This window comes from Hemicordylus capensis, chromosome 1 (genome assembly GCF_027244095.1).
Source record: "Hemicordylus capensis ecotype Gifberg chromosome 1, rHemCap1.1.pri, whole genome shotgun sequence".
Lineage (NCBI taxonomy): Eukaryota > Metazoa > Chordata > Lepidosauria > Squamata > Cordylidae > Hemicordylus > Hemicordylus capensis.
Genome location: NC_069657.1, coordinates 202,441,863 through 202,462,623, shown reverse-complemented (window position 1 = coordinate 202,462,623; position 20,761 = coordinate 202,441,863). Strand labels below are relative to the sequence as shown.

At 42.4% G+C, this 20,761-nt stretch overlaps 1 protein-coding gene across 10 annotated transcripts in view; it reads left to right on the top strand.

Annotated features, from left to right (window-relative positions):
- Positions 1 to 20,602, top strand: part of CCDC141 (coiled-coil domain containing 141) — a 219,678-nt gene extending 199,076 nt beyond the window's left edge. For 9 of the 10 annotated variants that reach the window (XM_053269067.1, XM_053269057.1, XM_053269100.1 and 6 more), the window contains 5 exons: positions 1,233 to 1,405; positions 13,580 to 13,734; positions 13,837 to 13,966; positions 14,056 to 14,221; positions 15,058 to 15,394. In XM_053269067.1, coding sequence (XP_053125042.1) covers positions 1,233 to 1,405; positions 13,580 to 13,734; positions 13,837 to 13,966; positions 14,056 to 14,221; positions 15,058 to 15,181 — 748 coding nt within the window. In that variant the 3' untranslated portion in view covers positions 15,182 to 15,394. Of the gene's footprint in view, positions 1 to 1,232; positions 1,406 to 13,579; positions 13,735 to 13,836; positions 13,967 to 14,055; positions 14,222 to 15,057; positions 15,395 to 16,582 lie in introns of those variants that run through there. The other variant, XM_053269076.1, reaches the window with a different exon arrangement.
- The last annotated feature ends 159 nt before the right edge of the window (positions 20,603 to 20,761 follow it).

Here is a 20,761-nt window from a genome sequence, read left to right as displayed (position 1 = left end):
TTGCCTCTTTTACATTCCCCATCATATCAATTGGTTTTGCAGTGTCCATTCATTATTAGAGTTTTGACCAGGTGTGTAGCCACCATTGAACTGAGGGAACAAATGTCCCCCAGCCATCGGTGCTGGAGGCCCCATCACCCTCTTCAGGGGACCCAGTCAGTGAAAAAAGTGCTTGCTAGCTGAGAGATGGCGATGTGCAGCTATTTGTGTTCCAGTGTCAATCACACCCCTTGTGCCAGCATCAGAAAGAAGTGGCTGATGCAAGGGTCATGATTGCCATTGTGCTGCCCATTGCCCTTTCTCAGCCAGTGAATGCTTTGTTTGCCAGCTGGGTGGCTTGCTTTCTCTCCCTTGTGAGCGCTCGCTGGCTGGGAGAGGGTGAGCAGATGGCACAACTGTGCCCTGATGCTGGCCACACCCCCTAAGTTGGTGTGCTTCTGACATCAGCACAAGATGCGTGGTCGTACAGAGTTTGGGCTGAGCATGGTGTGCAGCAGCCCTCCCAGCAAAGGCTGGCTGGTGGCTATGGCTAGTAGCTGCCACTACCTCAGGTGGCAACACCCACAAATCTTATCCCAGGGTTGCCACCAACCTTCCTACACCCCTGATTTTGATAAATAACAGTAAATTGATTTCTATTCTGGTTTTTATGATCACAGAATAGAAATAGTAGGGGATAAAGGCACATACCTATCCTGAATATGGTATGGGGACATAACCCCTATGTCCTAACAGACATAGCATGTTAGAATGGGACATGTTCCCAATGGAAATAACATGATCCCCTCTCCTAAGGCCTGATTTCACTTTTACTTACTCAAGAATAAATAAAAAATTGCAATTCAAGATGAACATAAATTCAGTATGATACCCAGAGTGCTTTCAGACTGCTTCTTAAGGAGCCATAGATAGAGGTCACAAGAAGATCCCACTCAAGCACAGACTGTTCCAGATTCAGGGTTTTATTTAATATTTTTTTCAGTGACAAGACCACCCCCTGCCCTGCCCCCACTTTTAATCACAAGAACTTTTGTGATTTGATCTGAGTTGTGAACAGATCTATTTTTTAAAAACAGCTTTTAAACTATCAGGAGGCAGGGAGCAGTTGTTCACAACTGCCGTGACCCACTAACTACTGTCATAGTCTGTAAGAGATTGTTTGACATAACAGATTGTTTTGCTTCGGCAACCATTTGTGCTAACCTGACTTGAAAACTGACTCTCTACTTCAGGTACAAGAAGGGCCAGAAAGTGACTGGAGATGAGCACTTAAAGCTCTCACACAAGGACACAAAGTATACTATGCTCATTCAGAAGGTGTGTGACACAGATGCCGGCCTCTATGTGGTTCGGGCTAAAAATTCTAGTGGCACAGTCTCCTCAAGTGCCATCCTCCATGTGCAAGGTAACGGGCCACCAATAAAAAGAATAGACTGGATAATACTGTGTGCCCTCTACTTGACTGTATCACTTGCATACTGGCTGTTCACTTAGTACAGCACACACTGACTGCACCGAACTTATTTGACAATTGGAGACAACAACAAATGGTCGTCTTCCACTGCACCCCCATCACCTTTGCCAGTCTTGCTTATGAGTCACTCTGAATATAGTGCTTTTTATATTAACATCACAGCCACACAGGATGTTGTTCCTTTTTACTGTAGTAATGTTACGGGGGCTGGGATTTGTAAAGACACCTGGTAAGGTGCTGTAAAAGAGTACTTTAGAAAGAAATCTAAGAAATGAAGGAGCTCTAATAGACTGTAATCTGTCTGTGCAGATATATCAAAATGCCCAAGTCAATGTATGTGCTGGTTTTTTTAATAAAAAAGAAGATGGTTTCCATCTTCCACCATCTTCCACTTTTCCATCTTCCACCACTGAATGAAAGGCACATTTTTAAAAATATACTTATCATTTGTATAACACATTTCAGTGTTCAAAGGGCTTCACGTGTGCATCATCTTGATAATCTTTACAATAGCTTTGTAAGGAAGGATAGCAGTTTTGTTCCCATATTGCAGATAAAGTGAGCTGAAGCTTGAGAGATTTGAACTCAAGTCTTTCTCGCTCATACCACTAAAAGCACCAGATTGATTCTACAAATTTGCCATACATCTAGGATTGGCCAGGACACTTCAGGAATTGACCATCCTGTCCAGGATGTAGGGAAAATGTCATCCTGAATATGAAATGTTAGGGAATTTGAGTGGGAGGATTGCTTTAACAAATTTGTATCCATTTTTCTGGTGCTTTGCTCCAGACACTGTACCTACTGTGGTTTCAGTGTTTTAAAACTCCATATGCTTACCCCTTTCTCTGGCACCAGTGCTGCCAGCTGGCTAGGTTGGCTCTCTATATGACTCAGTAAACACCTTTATCTCCTTTCTGGATTATTTCTAGAGTTAGTGAGGGTGGTAGTAGGCTTCTAGGTTTAGCTCCTAATCCTTTCCTGTGCAAAGAATGCTATAGGGGGGAAATGTGCAAAACAGCTACTAACCTCCACTGTCACGTATTCTTTCCAATCCTGGTCAAAAAGGTTGGGTTTTAAGATTTACCCACCCCCATCATTGATGGTTATGTCCCAGAATTATCTCCAACAAATATGGCAACCATAACTACACTGTAGTAGCTTTTACTAGTTTCAGATGGTGTCTCAACCTGTCAAGGTGGAAAGGTATGACAACAAGTTGTGCAGGTGATTTCTCAGCATTTAATCCACTTTTAAATGTCCTCAAAGCCAACAAGAAATTGAGAGTGGCATGAAGGAGTTTAAGAAGGAATGAGAGTGGTATGTAGAAGGATGAGTATAATAAAGTATAAAACATGATAGAATACCAACAAGTACATGCACAATGGATATACCCTTGGATTATTAAAATAACAAGGAAAGAACCATTCTTTTTAAAATGAGAAGCAGTCAAGGGATTTGCTTGGAGTTTGTACTTCTTTTTATTTTTAAATATGAGAGCCAGTGCAACAATGTATTATTATAATTTTTGCCTCTTAGGATGTAATATCTTTGATTCATAGATTAATATATTGCCAGCTTTGACAAAGGTAAGGAAACAAATGATGCTATTTAAAGATATAGTTCACTTATGCATTCTACCATATTCAAATGACAAGCTAATCATCATTAATTCTTTCTATTTTCTAAGATGATTAGGTATATGTTGTACCGGTGCAGTTAAAAAAGTTAATAAATATTTGTTTGGGGGTTTTGTTTTGTTTTTGAGACTAACTTGCTACTTTGCTATAATGATTGCTTTGTGGGAAATTTATAAGAAAAAAACCATTTTCAATCTCTTGAAAGAAATTCAAAATATGGAAATAAATCTTTGCGTGCACACCATGCTGTGAAAGGAATCTCTATTACAAATGGCAGGGGGGCTACGAAGGTAGAGAGAAGCGTCTTTTTAGCCAACTGGCTGCAGATTTATTATAGACATGTAAAACTGAAAGAAGATCAGTCTTCCCAACATCGGCCTTGAGGCCAAGAAAGTGGAGGCGGGAGAGGGAGGCCGGGGATTCAACAAGACAATCTACCCACATTCTATAAACAGAATACATTTTGCAACATTTCCCATACATCCAGGCTATACATGAAAAATGTGACTTTATAAAGGCTTCTATCTGGTGAAATGCTTCTTTTGGATCAGACCCATAAAAATTCAGCACTGCATAGACTGCAAGGAAGTGGGGGGAAACAAGCTCCAAAGGATGGTGACAACAATTTCACATGATGCTCCAAACAAAATAACTTTGCTTATGAGTTGCTTCCCACATCAATTGTCATCATTTGATGATAACTGCATTATCTGGTGGCGACTGAGCACATCCGTTCTATAACAAATCCTTTCTGTCACTCTGAGTCCCCTCAAATCCAATACTTTTCAGTGTTGGTCCATTCACACATCCATTAGTCAGTCATCAACTGTCCAATCTACACATACAGCAGAATGAGATGGTAGACTGGACTGTGCCACTTCAGACTGCAAGTGGGAATACCATGTTTCAGTGTTCCCCTATGTGAAAAATAAATAAATAAATCTCTGAAAGTAGTCTCCTAGTCTAGCAAGGAGAGAGGTTCTTTCCAGACAACTCCATACTATCTCAGCATTGCACTTGCAAGGGGTCTATGTCCAGGTTAATAAATGTGGTCTCCCACTTCCAGATTGAAGTGGTTCAATCCTTTCTACTGCCTCATTCATTCTTCATTCTACTGCCTTGTAGACCAGGCCTTGTGATGAGAAATCCTGATGTTCATACATGTGTGAACTCATCCCACCATTTTAGTTTCCTTGAAGAGTGAAAAGAAGAGGGAAATATTTGCTTTTGTAGACAAGCATCTGGAGGTTGATCATGGTAAAGCACACACTGTCCAGTTCAAATAACATCAATCGTGCCTGAGTCTTACTGAAAGCAATCGGACAGATTAGTCCTTCCCCAGAGGACTTAAATACAACTAACTTTCTCTGGACTGGGGCTACAGATTTGGAAACTTAAAGTGAATAATGTATTCATTTGATACTGTAGCTGCAGTATTTTATTCCTGGAAAAGCAAAGCTGCCCAATTTTCCTTTCCTCCAGCCCTCTACATAGCAAACAAAGACTATTTGGATTCAAAGCTACCTGTTTTCCTCTTCTAGAAGCTAGTGCCCCTCCAAGTGGAGTTGTGCTTTTTTCCTGAAAGGGCTTAACAGCTGCAGGACAGGTAGAAAGACAACAGGTACTGCTTTCCCTCAATGTGAGTATGATTATTGGGGAAGCTGTGCCTCTGTTATATTGCAGTTAAAGGCAGAGGCTGACATCCTAACTAATTAAGCATAAGGAGAAATTGTGGACATGCAACCAGGGTCTGTATGCAACTCCCCCAGTGTGCAGCTCCCTATGTGCATGCTGTTGTGCAAGAGGGCGGAACTTCCCAGCTCTGCCTGCACTCCAAAAACAATCTGGAAGAAAGAAAACTAAGGGTAGCAGAAGTGTGTCCTTTTAGGCATCTGCATTAGTTAGGATGTCAGCCAGAGAGCCATGGTCTGAAGAAAAGAAAAATGAAAGCAACAGCTTTAGTCTGCTATAATTTCATAGCTGGGATGGCTTTTTCTGCCAGGCACATTACAGAAACCATGACACTGAATCTCCATGCTGTGATAAGCTTCGCCTGTTAGGATTTTGCTTGTCAGTCAGCTGGGAAAAGGAAAAAATGGTCGCTGCCTACAGATGGCCCCCTCTGGTCATGCAAGCAGAGTACAGATGAGGTCTATTAGAGTATCCTGGGCTCGAATCAAACACTGCATGATTCCTATCTTTTCCTGAGGTAACCACTTTGTAAAAGTAATGGATTTGTGACATGTCATGGCATTGGACTAGGAAGTGTCTGATATGGGAAATCATGGCCATTTTGTTTGGTTTTTTCGTGGTACAAAGATGTATAAATAACCAGAGCCCTACCCATGATAATAATGTGTGTTGGCAGACATTTGAAGTCCCAGGATATGGTTCAGGTTCAGTTTGATACTTGCCTGGGTGGAGGTGGGGGGCTTATAGAGGCGCAGCATACACCTCACTGCATACTGTGCTGGAAAGACTGGAATTGTAGCTGACCCTAAAAGCAATTAGGACCCTAAAAGCAATTAAGATCAGGGGCCTAGAGCACCTTTCTTATGAGGCAAGACTACAACAACTGGGGCTTTTTAGTTTAGAAAAAAGACAACTGTGGGGAGACATAATAGAGGTCTATAAAATCATGCATGGTGTGGAGAAAGTGGAGAGAGGGAAATACTTCTCCCTGTCACATAACGCTAGAACCAGGGGTCATCCCAACAAACAGAAGTACTTTTTCACACAACGCATAATCAGCTTCTGGAGTTCTCTGCCACAAGATGTGGTGACAGCCAACAACCTGGAGAGCTTTAAGAGGGGTTTAGATGGAGGAGAGGTCTCCTCTTCATGGAGGACAGGTCTATCATTGGCTACAAGTTGGAGGGCTATAGACCTCCTCCAGCCTCAAAGGAAAGATGCCTCTGAGTACCAGTTGCAGGGGAGTAACAGCAGGAGAGAGGGCATGCCCTCAACTCCTGCCTGTGGCTTCCAGCAGCATCTGGTGGGCCACTGTGCAAAACAGGATGCTGGACTAGATGGGCCTTGGGCCTGATCCAGCAGGGCTGTTCTTATGTTCTTATGTGACAAGCATAGCAAAACACCCCGGTTGACATCTAGACTGACAAAAGCAAATATGCCAGCACTCAGGCCAGGGGAGAGCATAACATCGGCTCCCACAGAGACCAGCTCTGGCCTGTGAGGACTGTTGGGGCAGCCCCCCTCCACCTTCCCAGGAGTACTGAAAGACCAGTGTGCCCTGAGAGGAAGGCAGGAAAGGAGGCGCCCAGGCCAGGGAGCTCTTGTCCAGAAAAGACCAACAGCTTGGGACGTTTTATTAATCTTCTGTAATTTGCTTTTTTTAATATTGTAAACTACTTTGGGTGCCTTTGTCAAGGCAGAAAGGCGGTATAAAAATGTAGCAAATAAATAAATAAATAAATAAAATGCAGCTTGCTGTGTTCCAGACTAAAGCCATGTGGGTGTTCACGCAAGGGGATTTATGTCAATCTTCCCTTTCTTCTGGAGTGCTTTGTGGCATACAAATATATGTCCCTGAGGGTCACAGAACCCTCAGGGACTCTTTTTGGGTGGCACAGAGCACTTCAGGGGGAAGGGGAGATTGGCAAAGATCCTGCACACAAATGCCAATGCTGCTTTAGTTGGGAACACTTCCTTTGCTGCATGAGTGCTTCATCACTCTCAGTATCAACCATTATATCTCTGCATCAAAATTACTGCCTCCACCCCGCTCATTTGTGGATAAACTATACTTGATGAGCCCAAGTTTCATATCACTCACAGGCTTGCCAACCTGGCAGTATCATGTTGAGCTGATTGATGCCTTTAGTTTTCAGATGCTTTGGAAGGCCTATGTGAACATATGTGCAGAGAGTGCAGCATTACAGCAGCAGACTTCTCCCCCAATCAATACATGTTCACTAAAGCTCTCCACAGGGAGAGCACAGGGGCTCTCCACATATGTTTCAATGAAGGTGCATAGATTGGGAAGGAATCTGCACAGTGATATGGCTCCCTTCCTCCTTGATGCATGTTCATTTAGCCCTTCTATAATAGCGATTGGCAGTATTGGAGAGTGAGAAGCCACGAAACTCCAATTTCTGCCCAGTTCCACACATAACGCATCAGGTTTTACTCTGGCTACATCCAGAGCACAATCCAGAATCCCTGGTCCAAAATGTTCTGTCTAGGCTCCATCCTTTCCCCTCCCCACCAAATACCATTCTGGCTCTGCCTTGATCCTCCAGATTCCTCTAGGCTCCACCTCTAACTGCTCAGGGCTCCACATATTCCTCCTACCTGATCTTTGGCCCCTGCCTTGTCCAAGAGGCCAATACATTTTAAAGCCAAAGTTGGAACCTTTTGTTATATTCTTTAATCCAGTCCATGCATGTTTGAAGTATATAAATAAAAGCGTTGATTCAGAGCAGTGAGGATAATGTGTAACACAATGCTTATACAACTTCTGTTCAAGCAGGGTTTACACTTAGTCTCTACGAAGTTATATGCTGCGAACTATATACTACTAAGTAAAAGAACTCCCTGACCAGGCCCCAATCAGCAAGAGCCAGTTACCAAGTTGGAAAAGACTTCACAAAGCAAATAGCTTCTGCATTTCCCTAGAATAATCCTCCAGTTAAAACAGGAAACTGACTCAGCATGACATGCTCAGAGCCATGCAGGAAGTTATATCTCTGCCTGGACACTTTATGGCCTGTCGTTTGGTTTGGGGCACCTAAGGGTGAATCATATTTAGAATTTGTGCTTGAAATGTGCTGTAGATAAAATGATATTACTAATAAATCTATTGCATAAATAAAATTTTAAAAAGTAGAGCTAACTAACGTTTTGCAGAGTAATAATAAAGTAAAATTTAAAAGGGCACTGAAACAACTCTAGTTAACCATGTTCCTTTTGTAACATCTGAGAACAAGGGGAGTACATTGTTGAAAATATGCTATATACTGAGATTTTGTGACTACTGAAGAAAGCCTGTGTCAATTAACTCTGGCAGTTGAATGAAAATAATAATTCTGTGTGTACCTGCCTTCTAATGTTTAGAATTTCGTGTGTGTGTGTGTGTATGTGTGTGTGTGTGTGTATGTGTAGGGAAGCTTTCTTTAGCAAGAGTAGTTTGTGGGCTAGGGTCTTGTGGAGCTAAGCTTTACACAGGAGGAACACACTGACCTCCATTTCTGAGTAATGGCCACTGTACTGCCAATGAGAGGTGAGGAAAAAGGAAGGGAAGGAAGAGGTGCTCCATGAAGTGTCATGCTGGTTTCCTCCTGCAGGTATAGCTGGGCCTACTTTGGGATAGATTGTGCCTATATTGGGATAGGTTGGGAAACATTTACTATATTGATACAATTCAAAGATAAATGTAATAAAATTTACATTTAGTGGTGGCATTTATATTGTGGTTTGGTTATGAAGATGCTTGAAACAGACCCCTTTTGCCTTGTCTCTTCGTTTCCATCCGCCATTGCTTGACTCCTGTGGTAACTTGAAGAAATTGCACTTTTTTGCTTGGAATGCTTTTCTTTATTATCATCAGTTGATATATGCAAAAGGCATCTCTCTCTCTCTCTCTCTCTCTCTCTCTCAAGTTCCCTATTGGCTAACCCATTTATGTTTAGAATTGGAAGTATTCCTCTGAAATACACCACTGTTTTTCTTTCAGAAATCAAACTTGTTTGACAAAGTCCTATTCTCTACAGAAATGCATTTTGTCCCTTCTGTTCCTTCCTGCCAACAATATATTATTTTTATGGTGCTCCCACTGGTATCACACACTCCCTTTGAAACTGTGCTTAGGTTAAAAAGTAGTTTGCCAGGTAGAATTGGGGGAGGGCGTTGCTCTTTGAGAATTACAAGTTCAAAGCCTCCCATCCCCAAGGAGTTATTTGCACTTGGCTTCAGGGTAAACGCTGAGTGAAGCCACTTCAAAGTACACTCCTGGCATTGAGGGAAGCAGCCCCTCCCTTCTGCTCTTGTGTTTTGTTTTGAAACAAGTCCACATGGCATGACCCATCTTTTCCTTCTAGCCAATGGGAGGGTGGAAGGGAGAGCTCCTGCAGAGATAGATCTGCATTTCTGAAGAGAGCATGCCTCTTATCATGCTAATGATTCTATGTCAGTGCCTCTCCCATTTGCTCCAGCATTTTCAGAAAAAGTAGCTTAAAGCCAGCATTTTAAAAACCCGGATATACGTCAAGATAAGCTAGAATTCGCATCACAAAGCCAGGTTTGTGTGTGGAGTGGGTCCAAAAATCTTGAAGGGACTTTGAGGTAAGTTTGGCTAGTGTGTGAATGCACACACTCTCTTCTGAAGGAGATTTGGGGCAGAAGCCCTGTTTGTAAAGCTTCCAGGTGAATAGAACTAGTAGCACAGTTCTTTGTATCTTGGCCATTATTTGAGTTAGTGAGACAAGCCAGTAGTTCCAGACAAATGTAGAACTATAGAACTTCTTAAGTAATGTTGTCTTGTTGTGAGCTTCCTGCCCCCTGTTTTGCAAGCAGTCCAAACATATCTTTCCAATTGGCCAGAGTCGTTCTTTCTGTGCAACTTCCACAGGGAACAATGGGCAAGTTTTAAAATTGCATATACTGTACATCACTGAAGTAGTATAAGCAAGCCAGTAATGACAATTTCTCATCTAGACTTACCCAAAGAGACAGCCCCTACTGGAAAAGGCAGTATACAAAGTACACAGCAAATCAATTCTTTTACATATAGAGCGTATAAACAGGGGAGTGGCTGTCATTCTGTGTTGCATCACACAAGAAGCTGCCCTCTTTCAGCTCTTCAGTTCAGAATGGATCCCATGGCCCTGCCATCCTGCTTCAGGTTTTCAGCAAGGCTTTGCATTTATCATTTTGGTGGCCTATGTAACCTGCCCTGAGTCGTCCCTTGCAGTCTGCTATATATCATTCCAAATTATGAAACTGCTTGCCACTTTCAAACCTAAAGCAAATGCACAGCTAAAGTAGCTAAAGGAAACTGAACTTCTTTGTGATATAAATCAACAGAGTTGCATTTGATTTCCCTTTAACAGCATTGCCTGTACAGTAGATCCTGTATCTCAGGAATAAGGAAAGAAGGTAACTTAATGGTGCTAATATGTTGTGTAAATATTTCAAAGAGATTGGATATGAAAGGTTGTAACAGGAGAGCAACACTGGAAGGTTTTTCCATCTTTCATGGGTTGTGTATATAGTTGCATAGGAGTCAATCTAGAGAAAAACAACACTTGCCCAAAAAATATAGTAGTAATGTTACCACTATTGTTATAGTAAGTATGGTGCAGGCGATAGACATGCTCTTGCAAAATTCAATACCACAGGCAGTATAACACCAATGGTTATGTAAACTGTGGCCAATATGCTTACTAATGCTGTGCACATGCTGCTAAAAATGGCACACATCTTCTACAACAGGATCCCCACTTCTGAAGGCTGGGGGCTAATAGGAACATAGGAAGCTGCCATATACCTAGAGGCTCTCCACACAAGCAGTGTGGAGAGCCATAAGGAGTTTGGCGGGGAGAGTGGATCAAGCCCACTTTCCCTGCACATGAGCGTCTAGCCCACCCACATGATTACTGGCTCCATCACGGAGCCAGTATGGGTGGCAGGGATCAGGGGCCACCTGGCCGCTGGAAATCCCAGATGCCCTGCACAAGTGCACAGGGAATTCTGGAGAGACTCCCGAGGCCAGGAGGCTTGCTGTAGTCTCCCAGTCAGGGGTCTACTCATGAGTCTTCATGCCGCTGCACCATGGTAACTCACGATCAATCAAACAGGCTAAGCAGCATGGAAATATATCTCTGAGAGCTGCACAACCCCGACAGGGGCATAATCTAATGCTGCACAGAGCACTTCCAAGAGAAGAAGGTACTGGCAAATATTGCCCTCACCCCCCATGAGCCCCTGCCCTTCAGAAGTAGTGATAGCATTGCTGCATGCATGCCTTTTTAAAAATCTGCCTGTGCACAGCTAGTGCTGGTTGTAAACATTGTGTGATTCACTTACCTCCAATAACATAAGTCACTGTGGGAGTACCTTTTCATCATGGAAACTTTCTCTCATGGATTACAGTTATTAAAAATAAAGCGACTTATAATAATATGTACTGCAGTGATTTCAGTATGTAATCACTCCACCTACTCAACAGGCAGCTGTAAAAGAAAGAGCCTCACAATGGGAATCCAGCTGCCAACAATGGAAAGGCTGCATGACAGTTTAAGCCAAGCAACCATCACATACCTGGCCCAGGTCCCTTTCCATACAGCAATTTTATCTCTTTGTAACCTTCATAGTCCTGTCTACACCTGTAATTTTTCATATATGAACTGACCTACCTTTTGACTGGTTCACGTGAGACTCCTGTGGATTAGCTCAACTGGCCCTATCCTCATATGCACACAAGGGTCCCTCTATTTTTCCCATGCTCTGGGCGGAATGAGTTTTTTTCTGGGCAGCAGTATCAAGACAGTGTCTGCTCATGTGCCTTCAGAATGGGGCCTTCCTGATTCAGCCTGAGTGGGGTCTAAAATTAACTGAGTGGACATCAAAAAACATTTGAGCTCACAGACGTGTGCACACCTTAGAGGAAAACACTGCAAGGGGCTAATTCGGACAATACTTTGCCCTACCAACTCATCCTGCATGTTAAACACATGACTGCACACATCTCTTCCCTTAATGGCATGTCAGAGGGTGACTTTGCCCAGAAACTGTTATGTGTGCATAACAGCTTGTGGGCAGCAAGCTGAAATCTTCATTGGAATTAATGAATACTCTTGTTTATATAAGAGCTTCATGGATACGTGAGGCATACACATAGGCCTTTGAATCAGGGCGACAGAAGACAAAATTAAATATGTCTGTAGCAGACACATGTTTCTTTTCACCTTTTTCACACATAAAGTGGAGGGTGGGGGTCTTTAAGAGTAAGAAGAGCATGTGGGGAACTGGTGCAGAACCATCTGTCTCCTGTGTTTTACCCCCACCCCATCCCAGTCCATTGCTCCAGTCACTTTTCTCCATCCCTAGATCCCTTCCTAGCATTCCTTCCAGTATTGGAATCAGGAAGACAGTAAAGTGCCAGGGACAACCCACCCACTCTGCGGAGTCAGGGTATGGGTGGGAGAGAGTTAAGCGCTGAGGTGGCCTATTTACTGTTAAAGTGAGAGCCCATCCGCTCCATGCTTTATATGTCAATGTGATGGGCATATGAATAATTACTCTCTCTTATATAGTCCACCCCAAAACAAGTGCAGTTAGTCACTTGCTTAAGAATGTTGGTAAGAAATGCTCCAAAGCAATCAGGAACATTCCCATTTTCTCTTCTAGCCATCGGCTTTTGAAGGATTGATGGGAGACAAAGAATATTCTCTCTCTCTCTCTCTCTCTCTCTCTCTCATTCTCTAAGGCATACCTGTGGCTAATCCTGTGCATGGCAGCTCTCGCGAGAGTTCGCAAGCAGTTGCCAGGAGAGGAAGAGGAATGCCGGAACTGACCGAAGGGATGTTGGGAGGAGAACGAACTGGCCGAAGGGATGGGGGGGGGTAGAATGAACTGGCTGAAGGGATGAGGGGAGAATGGCTGAAGGGATGGAGATGAAATGAAGATGGGGCAGGGAGCCGGATAGGTTGCAGTGGCGGGGGGGAGAGACAACTAGGGGTGCAGATGCTCTGCACCGGGTCAGCTAGTTTTCTTTATTTATAACCACTTCTAACCCCCACAAAAAGGTTATCAAAGCTATATACATAGAAAATAATAATACGATTACCCCAAAGGGCTCATAGTCTAAAAAAGCAGCACAAGATGGACACCAGTGGCAGCCACTGGAGGGATAGTGTGCTGGGGTTGAATAGGGCCAGTAGCTGTCCTGCTTAATATAAAGAGAATCACCAGTCTGAGAGATACCTCTTTGCCCAGTTAGCAGAGGTATATAGCAGGAGAGAAGACAGAGTGGCAACAAAACATAGGCCAGGGGCTCAAGTGAGGAGAATAATGAGTAACTTCCTCCTGGAATTATCTTCTTCCTGGAATTATGCTGTGCCAGATGATGCAAACTGATGATATTCTGAACTTATTACCCAATTGTACGATGAATTGAGAGCCTGGTATGTTTTTTAACACATCCATGTATATTAATTCTAAAATCCTTGTTGCAAGGCCAGAGTAAGCAGGAGAAATTGATGATAATAAACTGATACGAGTGACGGCACATCTTTTAACTTTGCACCTATCATATATGAGAAATGAAGTTAGATTTTAATGACTTTTCTACTATCTCTTGAGAGGCAAGCTGCTACTTACGGTTTTCTTCTCCTCCTCCTTCTTCACCATGCAATCATCCAACTTGATCTCAGCAGAAGAATTTTGCCCGTTTAAAATTGTCATTCCAAGTGCAATATATCCTTTCTCTCTCTATTTTTTTTTCCAGTGCAAGGAAAACAGCCAAACTTCATCAAACAATTTGGACATACAACTCTGCAAGAAGGAGATGATTTAAACTTACATTGCACAATATATGGAATACCAAGGCCAAATGTCATTTGGACAAAAGATGGCATTAAAGTGGCAGCAAGAGAAATTAGTGTATGTCTACAGGCTTTGTAAATGTCCCTTTGGGACGCGCATCATATGTCTTGCCTCACATTTCTACTAATCTTCCTCTGAGTGTATTTCATTGTTTTACAGATTGAGAAATTAGGGGACACCTATTACCTTTTTAAAAGAAATGCAGTCCTTGCTGACACTGGAAAATATATCTGCATTGCCACTAATGAAGTGGGGGAGGCATACTGCTCAGCCTTCATAAGAGTAATAGGTAACTAGGCATGCATTATTAGACCACATTAGTATAATAAATGAGGACCTTGTGATTCCACTCTGGTTGACATCCACATTTTGTTTCAGAGAGGAATAAAAATGTACATGTTCCCAGTGTAACTGAGACTAAATCACAGCAAGAGCAAAGCTATTTGTCAAGAAAAAAGAAGGCGGCTGCGCCTGAAGCATTACAAGGTCAGGATTCGCATTGCTTGAGAGGTCAAAGGCAAATGACTAAAACGCATTCCTTGAGGTAACTTCAATGTATGTTTTTTACCTTGTAAAGTACTACAGTCCGAGTGCTTCATTTCCAAACCTTTTGTGCACACCTCTTGTTTTAGCACTGTGTCATTTTGCATAATCAAAACCAATGGCATACCAACAAACAGCAGTCAACATCCAAAGGGCCATGACAGTGTTCTACACACACACCGGGCCTTTTCAAACCCAATCCCTGGCCTTTGCCCACTGGGGCTTTTCAAACCCAATCTCTAAGAAGTCGCTCCTGAAGGTCAAGGGGTCCTATGGAGCAGTATTCAGTATGATGTGAAGGGCTACAACTGGAAGGGGAAATCGGCTGTCTACTTATGCACATGCGCACACAGGCCTCAGCCCTTTTTGGATTCTGACCACTTTTATTCTATAAGAATATCTTTGCTAAGGGTCATCTCAGAGATCAAGTTCGGCAATACTGGCACAGTTAGCCTATGACCCCATTTGCGAGGGTAGCACATTGAGGGTTGGGCTGTTGTCATTTACCGGATAGGGTTTCTGATTAATAAGTAAATGTGAATATTAAAGAACTGTCGAGGACTGTACCTGAAGAAGACTTCTGAAGAGGTCAGACTTTTCACTTTGGTAGTCAATTAATTGAAAGATTTTTAACCAATAACTACTTGGCTTTTAAGCAAAGCAATTGGTTCATTAACCAGTTATATTAAAATAAGAGCATGTTGCAAAACCTCAATTAGGATGCACTTTTTAGGATCCCACTTTATTAAATCAAACTTCCTATTTATTGTTAAAAAGAAAGAACATCTTTATTATACCCTACATCACATTTTAGAATATGTTTGTTTCCTATTACAGTTGCACACCATGTATAGTCAAGCCATATACAGTCAATGTGACTTCAAAACTAAACAGGTTCAAGACCAGTCAGTATTATGGAAGATCCAAGTACAGTATAAAACATTTGTTGACTTTGATTTGAATTGAGTATTTTCAGTTTATATTGTTCAGAAGAAAATATAATATAGTTCTTATCCTGAAAGGCAAAATAACTTCTACAAACCATAAGAAAATATACTTTTAAGTTTCATTTTCATCTATGTCGACTTGCAAATATTCTTATTATTTCATTTTCTGTCAAAGATCACCTGCCATTTTAAAAGTTTGGAATAATTTCAATATAACAAAAAATGCATTTTGTGTGGAGTCTGGGCTGCATTTCATTTAATTTCATTTTGTAAATATGTTGCTTAAAATCAACTCTCAGCATCTGTGGGAATGAGCTTTTTTTTTAATCCAATAGCATGGTCGCCATGAATGAACTTGGGCTACATTTTTGAAAACAATAATTGATATTTTATAATTTCTAATTGAAAGAAAGAGAGAGAGAGTTCTGACCAACTTGCTTTACAGAAGCTCTTATATAGCTTCTGTATAAGAAATAGCCTGTATATAGTAATATAGCACAGAAGAAAAGCACAGCTCTTCTACATTTCTGGATCTTTTGAAGGTCCATAGTGTGATGTGTAGGTAATAGCAGAGAGAAAACTGATGCAGCTTGCCTGTGATAGCTGCTGTATTGGTACAAAGCTCATGACCTGGGCACGCATATAGCCTATGCACATGCATTGTAGCTTTCAAAATGGCCACCACGAGCTTGGAGAGAGCCGGAAAGGCCCAAAAATGAGATCGGGAGGCTGGTGGGGGAGGGGGGAAGCTTCAGAGGAAACCCCACTCCCAATGGCTACAGTAGCACCCTGTCGGAGCCGGCAAAATTACCATGGGCCCAGCAGTAAGTTGTTAAAATTTAGTTTAGTTTTTTAAAAAAACTTTTCATACCCTGACCTGGCTCCGAGCTGACCCAAGGAGATCGTCTTGAGGTCAAACCGAACTGGGCCTGGTCTGGCTTGAGGGTGGCAAACCAGCTCGACCTTAAGCCAGTTCTCACACCCTTAACAGCTAGGCACAGGTTTACCACTACACTGGCCACTCCCATATGATGTGGAAGATGGGGGAGTGTTTACTATTCATGAAGCACTACCAGTTTGGTTCCTTTATGCCCCACAGAGAGGAAGTGATCATCAATGGTTAATTTCTAAAAATATGTGTGTCAGGGCTGAAACCTGCTTGTGAGCCATGCCATCTGCCTTGAACACTCTTTTCTTTGATCCAGGAATGTGGGTATAGGCTAAAATTGCCCAGTGGTTATACTTTTAAATATGACTTCATGCATTCCAGAACTCAGCCCTGTTATTCAAAGCAGATTCCTTGGCTGACCTCTGGTGAGCCTGGGAACACTTTAAGCTCTCGTGATAATGGTTGTTGGTGACATCCAGCTATCCTTATTATACTAGAAAACTGGGCTTCCTTCTTTTGACTACAGAAAACCATACAGCTGCCATTTAACCACCCCAAAGCTACATCAAGACCACCAGCAGAGGAGTTGGAAGATGTAGCCTGAGTCACCCAAGCAACAAAAATACTGGAGAAATACAGTAAAAGACATTAGTTTCAGAACCTCCAGAATTTTCAGAGTTGGCTTCCCAAAGAGCTCTTCATCATGTTGCCAGAATGGTTTAGTATTACCACACTTCTGTGTAGCAGATGGTGCACATTTCACAGATGTCTCTTGTTTTCAATTGCCACAAAAGCTTATTTTATATCATCTGTAAGAGCTTAGATCATTGTCTGAATTAGTGTTCCTTTGAATTCAGTGAAGGCTTATACATTGTTCCATGATGAATTTCCTTCCCTGGCCCAAGGGTTCAGGCTGACATACACTATATAATCTAGGAGCAGTGTTGTGCAGAACTGCTGAACTGGAGTGCTGAACTGGAGCAGGGAGACCTGGGTTCAAATTTCCACTTAGCTGTCCCACTGAGTGACTTTCAGTTAGTTACTGTCTCTCAGAACCTCACGGGGTTGTTGTGTGGCTGCCATGGAAGAGGGGAGGAGACCATATGACATAATACAGCAATCATCCTCATCAACATAATCATCTCAACCTTATGAGATAGAGAGCGTAGCTAGGAGAGGGGAGGCCCATGTTTGCCCCTCTCCCCAGTGGCCGCCTCAGAGTGAGGGAAATAATGAAGAAAATAGGGAGGGTTGGAGCTGGAGGGCCCTCAGAAGCTTCCGCTCAATTATAGCTACACCCCTGAGAGAGATCATGCTAAAAAGTAATAACTAGAACCTTAGGGCTAGCCTAATTTCACTCACAAATAACCCAAATGGTGTTTTGGGACAGGAGCTTTTTCAAGAGTACCAATAAAACAGGCAACTCAAGGAGTGTGCAATTAGGATCCTTTTACTGTGTCGTATGAAACACTCACTGGGGCACCACACTGCTCTTAGATCACACATACAAGGGCTCCTGCAGGGAATCTGGGTATCAGATTGTTCAGTTCAGCTTCTTGGAAAACAAAGCATCTTGGCCCAGCCCTGTTGAACTTGTGTTGGGCCCCTCGCATCTGAAACTTACAGACTAGCTAGCGTACCATACTGGTGCTCAGTCTCCTCCTCTGCACCTGGAGGTTTTTCACACATGGCTCTATACCTCGGGGGTATCTGTCGAGCGAATCTGCTTCACAGCAGATTCAAGGCATTTTAATGTGAGGGATTAGATGGACCATCCACATAGCCATTGGCACCTCCATCAACTCCTTTGGAGGAAGCAGAAGCCCTGGAGGTTTTTTGCTGCTGGAAGTAAAGGATTTTTTTTTACCCTGGACATAACTCAGGCTAAGCCAGAATTTGCAGCCTCCATTCAGGGAGAATCAAAATCCTGTCTGTCCTGGTCCCTGATAGCCCGCAGGGAGGTTGGGTTAAATCCAGCGAATATGTGGAATGGCACACTCCAGTCAGGAGTGGATTCAAGGGTAAAGCCCTGTTTGTAAAACCTCCACTCTTCTTTTCATAGGAAGAACTTCAGTGGAAGTACCTTCTCTTCATATTCTCAATTAAGAATAGACAACTATTGTCATAGCCAAATTAAATATCAGTAGTTGTATATTTACATTTCAATGCAGTTCAGGCCAGAAATGCAGAGTATGCACACCATGTGGATGCCTCTGAAAATTGCCCTTATGTGCTTCAGTTTCCCCCTTCTTCCCCATAGTATCAGGAAGACTCATGTTTTCACATAATGATAGCCACAGACTGAGTGTGGTGAGCGATGTGAAATTCGGGGGCGGGGGCTAAAAAAAGTGCACACAGTGGGAACCCCCCCCACACACACATTTTTTGGGTGGGGTGGTGATGGTGTTTTTCTTCGTGCCTTCACATCTCTAAGTGTAGTGATGGAGAGGAGAGCTGGTCTTGTGGTAGCAAGCATGACTTGTCCCCATAGGTAAGCAGGGTCTGTCCTGGTTGCATATGAATGGGAGACTTGATGTTTGAGCACTGCAAGATATTCCCCTCAGGGGCTGAAGCCGCTCTGGGAAGAGCAGAAGGTTTCAAGTTCCCTCCCTGGCGTCTCCAAGATAGGGCTGAGAGAGATTCCTGCCTGCAACCTTGGGGAAGCCGCTGCCAGTCTGTGAAAACGATACTGAGCTAGATAGACCAATGGTCTGACTTAGTATATGGCAGTTTCCTATGTTCCTAGTGGCCTGCCCCCTCAGGTTTATTTTAGACACCACTTCCAGATTGTTCAGCATGTATTTAAAAAGTCACTCTCTCACCCCTTTACTTGAAGAATTTTTTTAAAAAAACCTACTCAGGCATTATTCTGTCTTATTGTTCACTAATGAAATTAAATAACATTTAAGCATAATAGGATACTTGTACTTAGGTTCTGGGTACAGGGCAGCATTATATTATAACACTGGGAGTTCACTTGCTTCCATTCCACATTATTAACTTTCGGGGCAGTGTAGCTTATGATCTAATGACATCAGAGGATGAGTCTTCCTCTAAGTTACAGGGGAGCGGGGGAACTCATTGGGGTGCTATTTTTGGTGGCATCACCATAGGGCATAGAACTTGAAGATGCAGTTTCAGGGTAAGGCAGGACTGTTCCATTACCGCATTGTGGAGGTAAGACTGGACATGTTTGCAGTCATGAGGAGATTACAAATACAGAACGTTGCTACCACAGGAAGCACAATGATTGTAAATGGTCTGTATGTTTGGGTGGTTATAGTTTTTGTATTTCAGACCTTTTAAGCTGACTTTGACTGGAAAGGCAAGGTATAACTGTTAAAACAAAAAAAATGTAACATGGCTGATTTTTAGGTCTGAGATCAGTGGCGTAACTGATAGAGTTACGCCACTGATAGAGACAGTAGAGCAAGGGGAGACAGTTAGAGCAAGGGGAGACAGTTGTCTGGGGGCCCACTGCCTTGGAGGGGCCCCCAGAGGCAAGTCACATGACTGACTCCCCCAGCTGTGCACCCGCCCAGGCTTCCTTCAGTTGTATTCATCCTCCGAAATTGATGTGAGTGTGAAGACCTGGAGCTACCAGAACAGCATGTCTTTCTCTAGTACCATTCAATGGCTTACATCGTCCACAATTTACAAAACCTTTTAAAAAATAATTTAGGATGATGTTCTATTGTGGCAAATAGGAGAGAGAGATATAAATTTTTTACTATGCTTTTTGTTACCACTAATCAAGCCTCATTTAAGATTTCTTTACTTCATGAGCTGAGCTTCGTGGGGGGGGGGGCATTTTAAAATCTTGTCTCTGGGCCCACTCCAAGCTTGCTATGCACCTGTCTGAGATGATGGGAGGATGCCTGCCTTTGGGACTCTTTATTTGATTTGCTTTATTTGATAAGCATAGACAAAGAATTTGGCTTGAGTGTCACAAAAAATATAGAATATGCTGCATATCCTTTCCTCCTTTCCTTCTCAAAGCAAAAATATAAGATAAAATCTGCTTGCATTCCCATTATATCTAATCAAGTAATGAGAGACAAGTGTAACGTGTAAACAAATAAATCATTTGCTTGAAAATGATACTACAAAGACAATTTCCCCCCTACATATTTTAAATACACCAGAAAGTAAATATGTGCACATAAATTTATTTATTATTTTTCTGTGTAAACCGCTTTGGAAACTTTTGTTGAAAAGAGGTATATAAATTGTTGTTGTTGTTGATAAAAGGAGCCGGGAAGACAGACCCTTCTTCTTCTACCTTTATCCTTCAAAAATGTTGATTTGTTGAAAAAGCAGAAAAGGCAAGAATGAAATTTGATCTTCAAGACATAATGCATATGCATTCATGCAAGACCCATAATTCATGTTCCAGCAATAAATTATTTATTATACATATTAATTGCTGCAATGTAAACAGTGAGGTTCAAGATGAATGTCCATAGCAAATTGAAATGCTTGATTTTTAATTCACTGTAAATGCAAATGACTGGAATAAAAATGGTATCCATCTCTCCCAAATATACACACGCTGTAAACATTTTGAGAATTAAAATTATTTTTTCATTTATTCCTCCTGGACGGTAGCTGGACGGTAGGTAGTATTAGGGTCAAAGTTCTTGTTCGTGGAAATGTATGCTAAAGAGTGATGCTCCTATCCAGAAGAACTTCTGTTTCTTAAAAC